General features: G+C 52.8%; 1 protein-coding gene across 1 annotated transcript in view; it reads left to right on the forward strand.

Moving 5' to 3' along the window:
• Positions 1-7,040, forward strand: part of LOC115081952 (zinc finger protein 721-like) — a 76,276-nt gene extending 69,236 nt beyond the window's left edge. The window contains 1 exon segment of the mRNA XM_029586194.1: positions 4,806-7,040. Coding sequence (XP_029442054.1) covers positions 4,806-5,990 — 1,185 coding nt within the window. The 3' untranslated portion in view covers positions 5,991-7,040.
• Positions 7,041-7,432: the final 392 nt, after the last annotated feature.

Below are 7,432 nucleotides of genomic sequence, written 5' to 3' on the forward strand. Positions count from 1 at the left end.
CTCTCTTCCACCCCCCACAGGCAGCCCCTGAGCTCTCTGCTATGTAACGCCGCAGATGTGGCTTCTTTACCTCATCTCCCTGAAAGAGCCTCCTTCACACCTCTCTGCTAGCGTCCGAATCCCGAAAAGAATCCCAGGGGACTCCCGAGAAAGCGGCTCCGCCGGGGAGACGCGGAAAAAGCCCCTGGCTGGGAGAGAGAGTTTCTCCCGCAGGCCTGGGAGACTGTGAACGACGTTAGCTCAACAAATCTCGCCGCCTTATAGCCGGTGGCCGGGTTAGGATGAGGCCCCCCGGGAGGAGAAATCCAGAAACTCTTACCAGCCCGGCTGACCTGAGGGAAAGCCAGGGCTTGGGAGCTGCCGACTGCTGGGCTCCTGCCGGGCACTGGTGGCCTGGATCGGCCACGGGTTGGAGACATCGGCTGGGCCTGATGGGCCCTCGGCCTGCCTCTGTGTGAACGGGCAGAGGAGTCACGGCCACCTTAAACCAGGTGCGAAACTCCAGGAATCCTAGAACATGGTGACAGAAAAAGAGCAGGTGACCCATCCACACCGTCCGCTTAGCCTGTCAGTCCCATCCTTGCTCTCAGGGGGCCTCTGTGCTTTCTTCAGCTCCTAACGCCATTTTCCCTCCCTCTGTGCAGAAATATTTCCTTCCATTGCTCCTGATTTTTTACCCCTTTCCCTCATCATCCCGTGACCCCTTGCTCTAGAGCCTCCCTTCCATTGCGTTTCTTCCTCGCTCGGCCCTCTTTTCACGCCTTTCCGCCGGGCAGTAGGCGTTCAGGTTTTCAAGTTTGCCTGCGGGTGCTTGGGTAGCCTCCCCCTGGACCCGACTCCGTCCATTCAGAGGCGCGGCCTGCGGGATTCCTCTCAGCGCTCTGAGCGGGGTCGCGCCAGAGACTGATACGGAAAGGCAAGGCCGCTTTTCGTTTCCTGAGGCGATTTCTCTCCCTGGGCACCCGAGCCACCTTTTCTGTTTTTTTTTTAACCTGTTTCGCCACCTTGAGATCGTCGGAAGCGATCGCCCTCCAGATCCGGCTCCTGGTTTTGTGCACCCCCCCGTTCTGTATCTGACCTAACTCTGATAAGCCCCGTGCTGCCTCGGATCCAGGAATGAACCGGCCTGTGGTTCCCAGCCTCCTCCTTTACTTCCACTTTTACGAAGAGGAACCACATCCGCCTGCCTCCAGAACTACTCCTGTCTCTATAGAAACATTGAAAAGATCAGACAGTAAAGCTGCCGGAATGTTCTCTCAACGCCCTCGGAGGGTCCCGTTGCTTCATCTACCTTTAGTTTTCCTAGCTCCTCACATACACTGCCTTCTGAGAATTGATTGCCGGCTGCCTCACGTCCATTTCTACTTGCGGCAGTTACCTGTGGCCCTGCTCCAAGCCCTTCCTCGGTGAACCACCGAACGGAAATATTTGCTAAATCAGCCGCTACTTATCCCTCCCCTTCACCGTGGAGTTTTACAATCCCGTTCTTGCACTTCCTTCTGTCCCTACTACATCTAAAGAAGTCTTGTTCACCTGCCGATTTACCGTATTTGCTGTTTTTCCTTCTTCCATTTGCATCTTCGCTCTCTTGACTGCTTTCCCAGCATCTCTTAGTCTTTCCGTACGTTGCCACCCGACTTCCTTTTTCCGAGAGCTCTTGTAGTTCATGAATGCTACCCTTTTCTCCCTTACTGTTTCAGCTACTTTAGAAAAAAATAGCGGCCTCTTTTTCCTCTTATTGTTGTTTATTTCCTTACGGTAGCTCCTTTCGGTTTTGCCCACTTCTGAAGATGGCGAAGCAATGTGACAAGGCGATAGCTAAAGCCAGAAGAATACCGGGCTGCATAGAGAGAAGAGTAAGAAAAATAGGTGATAATCCCCTTGTACAGATCCTCGGTGAGGCCTCACCTGCAGTACTGTGTTCAGTTCTGGTGCCCGTATCGCAAAAGGGACAGGGAGGCGGTCCAGAGAAGGGCGACTAAAATGGTGGGAGATCTCCATCAAACGACTTATGAGGAGAGGTTGAAGGACCTGAATATGTACACCCTGGAGGAGAGGAGGAGCAGGAGTGATAGGATACAGACCTTCAGATACCTGAAAGGTTTTAATGATGCACAATTGACAAACCTTCTCCGTTCAAACTTTGAACCCATTCTGTTGGAAAAAAAATCAAGAGAACTAGGGCTCATGAAATGAAATTCAGGGGAGGGAATGACTCAGAAACCATCAGGAAATGTTTCGTCACGGAGAAGGGTGATGGATGCCCTTCCTCCAGAGGGGGTGAGGAAGAGAAAAGTAAACGAACTGAAAAGGGCATGGGGCGAACACTACCGATCCCTAAATGGAAATGAAGGCAAGGGTGCATGGGGGTAACCTGCATGGAGTGGCAGTTACTTCCCTTAACAGAAGGCATGGGGTAACCTGCACGGAGCGGCAGTTACTACCCTTAACAGAATGCATGGGGATAACCTGCATGGAGCGGCAGTTACTACCCTTAAGAGAAGGCATGGGGGTAACATGCACGGAGCGGCAGTTACTACCCTTAACAGAAACATGGGGGTAACCTGCACGGAGCAGCAGTTACTACCCTTAAGAGAAGGCATGGGGTAACCTGCATGGAGCGGCAGCTACTACCCTTAACAGAAGGCATGGGGGTAACCTGCACGGAGCGACAGTTACTACCCTTAAGAGAAGGCATGGGGGTAACCTGCACGGAGCGACAGTTACTACCCTTAAGAGAAGGCATGGGGGTAACCTGCACGGAGCGACAGTTACTACCCTTAACAGAAACATGGGGGTAACCTGCACGGAGCGGTAGTTACTACCCTTAAGAGAAGGCATGGGGGTAACCTGCAGGGAGCGGCAGTTACTACCCTTAAGAGAAGGCATGGGGGTAACCTGCACGGAGCAGCAGTTACTACCCTTAAGAGAAGGCATGGGGGTAACCTGCACGGAGCAGCAGTTACTACCCTTAACAGAAGGCATGGGGGTAACCTGCAGGGAGTGGCAGCTGCTACCCTTAACAGAAGGCATGGGGGTAACCTGCACGGAGCGGCAGTTACTACCCTTAAGAGAAGGCATGGGGGTAACCTGCATGGAACGGCAGTTACTACCCTTAACAGAAGGCATGGGGGTAACCTGCACGGAGCAGCAGTTACTACCCTTAACAGAAGGCATGGGGGTAACCTGCAGGGAGCGGCAGCTGCTACCCTTAACAGAAGGCATGGAGGTAACCTGCACGGAGCGGCAGTTACTACCCTTAATAGAAGGCATGGAGGTAACCTGCACGGAGCGGCAGTTACTACCCTTAATAGAAGGCATGGGGGTAACCTGCATGGAGCGGCAGTTACTACCCTTAACAGAAGGCATGGAAGTAACCTGCACGGAGCGGCAGTTACTACCCTTAACAGAAGGCATGGGGGTAACCTGCACGGAGCGGCAGTTACTACCCTTAACAGAAGGCATGGGGTAACCTGCAGGGAGCGGCAGCTGCTACCCTTAACAGAAGGCATGGAGGTAACCTGCACGGAGCGGCAGTTTCTGCCCTTAATAGAAGGCATGGGGGTAACCTGCACGGAGCGGCAGTAACTACCCTTAACAGAAGGCATGGGGGTAACCTGCAGGGAGCGGCAGCTGCTACCCTTAACAGAAGGCATGGGGGTAACCTGCACGGAGCGGCAGTTACTGCCCTTAATAGAAGGCATGGGGGTAACCTGCACGGAGCAGCAGTTACTACCCTTAACAGAATGCATGGGGGTAACCTGCACGGAGCGGCAGTTACTACCCTTAACAGAAACATGGGGGTAACCTGCACGGAGCAGCAGTTACTGCCCTTAACAGAAACATGGGGGTAACCTGCACGGAGCGGCAGTTACTACCATGAGCACCTTTCTGGGGCAGGCTGGATGGACCGTTTGGCCTTTTATCTGCTGTCATTCTTATGTTACTGTACGTAAGATGTTACTAGCTTCTCCCCTCCGGTCGCTGAAGTCTTGAGGTACTCCCCCCAGTTTAAGAGCGTTGGCTTTCCTGAAGCCCAGGACCCTCTCCTTTGAATGAACCAGCTCTGCCTGAGCTCTAACACTGAACTACCCAGTGCAGGGATCAGTTTATCTCGGGTGACCCCTCACTCGGATCCCCTTTCATGAGCGTCAGGTCCAGTGTCGTCGTCCGTCCCCCACCACCTCACACGTTGGTTCCGTTATCCGTTGTCCGAACAGTTCTCCCTAGGTGACTGATAACGTCACGGTCCTTACGTGGCATGAAAGAGTAACTTGGCGGGGGGTGCACAACTCCCAACCCATCAGGTCCAGAGTGGAAATTGAATGGATTTTAATGTAAAGATTTTTTTCAGCGTATTAAAATTTTAGAAAGAGATTCTGGGCAGTCAACATATTATGTATCCATAAACGTTTAAAAGCACTAAGGTCCTTGGTGATAATGTCTACCAGTAGCCTGTGGCTAGTACCTGCTCTCTCTCTCTCTCTCTCTCTCTTATCCAGAAGATGGTGAATCCTTGAATGGAGAGTGTGCCAAACATCTGGAACCTCTGGAGGCTGTGTCAGAAGAGGACGGAGGCCTCCCCCAGCATTTCGAAACCAATTTGGGGACCCACCATGGCAGAACCTTCTCAGGAGCCACAGAAGAAAGACCCATGCGCCTGTACTGATGACGAGGAAAGCTTCCTGGAGGGCACCGGGGAGAGAACAAATCCAGGCACTGACGGTGGGAACGCAGGACCCCAGGCAGGTCGGAAACAGTATGCGGGTGCCACCAGCGTGAAGGATTCAGAAGAGCGAGGGCACGTGTGTGCCGAGTGCGGAAAAGGCTTCCGGCAGAAGGGGAGCCTAACAGCACATCGGAGCATCCACACAGGCGAGAGGCCTTACAGCTGCACCGACTGCGGGAAAAGCTTCCGGCAGAGGCGGCACGTCATAAAGCACCAGCGGACGCACACGCGCGAGAGACCGTACGAGTGCTCGGAGTGCGAGAAGAGCTTCGGCCAGAAGGACTCCCTCGTCGCCCACCGCCGAATCCACACGGGAGAGAGGCCCTTTGTGTGCCCGGAGTGCGGGAAAGGATTCAGGGACAACTCGAACCTGATCATCCACCTGCGCACCCACACTGGGGAGAAACCGTACCGCTGCGCCGAATGCGGGAAGAGCTTCAGCCACAAGGGCTCGCTGACCATTCACGAGCGAACTCACACCGGCGAGAGACGGTACAGCTGCCCGGAGTGCGGCAACAAATTCAACAACAGCTCGAGCCTGATAAAGCACCAGCGGATCCACACGGGGGAGAAGCCCTACACATGCACGGAGTGTGGGAAACGTTTTGCACACAACTCGAACCTCACCACGCACCACCGGGTTCACACACGGGAGAAACGGTACAAGTGCATCGAATGTGGGAAGAGCTTCAGCCAGAGCTCCTACCTCATCCGCCATCAGAAAATCCATACGGGGGAGAGACCATTCACGTGCACGGAATGTGGGAAAAGCTTCGCTGACTGTTCCAACCTGATAACGCACCAGAGAACTCACACAGGGGAAAAACCGTATGCATGTTCTGAATGTGGGAAAAGATTCAGTGACAGTTCCAGTCTGATATCGCACCAAAGGACTCACACGGGAGAAAGACCCTACAACTGCACGGACTGTGGGAAGAGCTTCAGCCGCAAAGCCAACCTTACCACGCACCAGCGAATCCACACGGGAGAAAAAAAGCACAGGTGCGCGGAATGCGGGAAGAGTTTTGTTCAGAATTCCTACCTTGTTCGGCACCGGAGAACCCACATGCGAGAAAAGCCATTTGCATGCAGCGAGTGCGAGAAGAGGTTTGGCGACAGCTCCAGCCTTCTGAGGCATCAGATAATTCACACCGGAGAGAGACCGTACCCATGTAAAGAATGTGGGAAAAGTTTCACCCGCAGCTCCCACCTCTCCACGCACAAGAAAAGTCATTCAACCAATCCTCTGATGTGGGAATGAGGTCTGGGGTGTTTCATTAACCCGTAATTATGCAGAATGGGAGAGAACCCCCCAACAGTAATCCTCCACTTCCAGTTCTGCAAACAGACACTCAATGCCCACAGAAACTCCCCTCATAATGGGAGCAGAGCAGAATTAGGACACTTCCCCGTACTACTCACCAGGCCCAAAAGAATATGCAAATTCAGGTGCCACCTCAACAGCAGTGACACAGAACTCCCTCTACTACCAGGTTCTCTGTGAAAACAACACAAACCCCCCCCCTGGAAAACCACACTTAGCACTTGCGAAGCAAACTTGCACTCCCAATCCAGCACTAACCCCCGGAACTCAAACTACTACACCCCGGCCGACCAAAAGAGGCAGCCATGCAAATGTTTCTCCACCGTGGGTCCATGGGCTGGTCCTGGGAAGGCCCCCAGACGATCCTGGCTTCTGTGCCAGGGAGGTGGGGACCCCCCCCCCCCCGTCCCTCCGACTGCATAAAAAAAGTGAAAGACTGAAAGAAGCGACATAAATAAACGGGCTGGTTATCTTCTTAAAAGGATGTGGGCAAGCCGCAGGGCCCGACCCATGCGTTTAAGGAGCCTGTGGGGGGCTTCTTATTTTTCAGAGGGACTTCTCCCCTCGCCCGCCCCCGCCCGTCAGCGCTGCCGTCGGTCCTCGTAATGTAAGGAAGGTAGCTAACCGGTCCCTGGAGCGCAAAAAAAGCTTGAGGGAACCCCAAGCCACCGCTTCCTTGGGAAAACAGAGCAGATGCCCCCCCTACCTGCCAAGCAGAATCCCTCCGCCAGGTCCCCACACGCCAAAACAGATGAGACCCCCTTGCCAGACATCGAACAAGTGATCACAGAAAAGAAATGGAAAGAAGCAGACACAAAAGGGGAACTGGAAGCTGCAGAAAGCCGAACTCTGCTTGCAGTGCAACACTGGAAAATATTACTGCTAAACATTTCTAAAGCAGCACAAGCTTTACGCATAAAACGTGCAAAAGAGATGGCCCTCCAAAAATCTCCGGTAATTACCTGCTTCAACAGACCTGTTATTAATTTTGCATTAAAGTGTTCCTTTTAATTGTGCATACAGATGATTTATAATTTTCAGTGCTAAGTTATTTGGTTTTTTTGGATCACTACCTTTTTTTTTTTGTCAGATTTTGTTTTATATGATAATTGTTTCTATACATTTGCTATTCTCACACGCACACGTAATCCAGTCTCTGCTCCAGGGAGCTTACAATCTGCTCAAGACAGATACGTTTTTGGAGGAGGTTCGGGGGAAAAGATTTAAACCATTGCAAGGGTGATTATTGGATGCAGTTTCGTTGAGGACCGAGTGCATTTCATCTAACTGGGGAAGAGCCGATAAGACCTGACTTTCTTCCCCTCCCCCCCCAAAAAAGCAATCTCTATACCAGGAGTGGGTGGGTGGGTGAGGGGTAG

This window comes from Rhinatrema bivittatum, unplaced genomic scaffold (genome assembly GCF_901001135.1).
Source record: "Rhinatrema bivittatum unplaced genomic scaffold, aRhiBiv1.1, whole genome shotgun sequence".
Taxonomy (NCBI): domain Eukaryota; kingdom Metazoa; phylum Chordata; class Amphibia; order Gymnophiona; family Rhinatrematidae; genus Rhinatrema; species Rhinatrema bivittatum.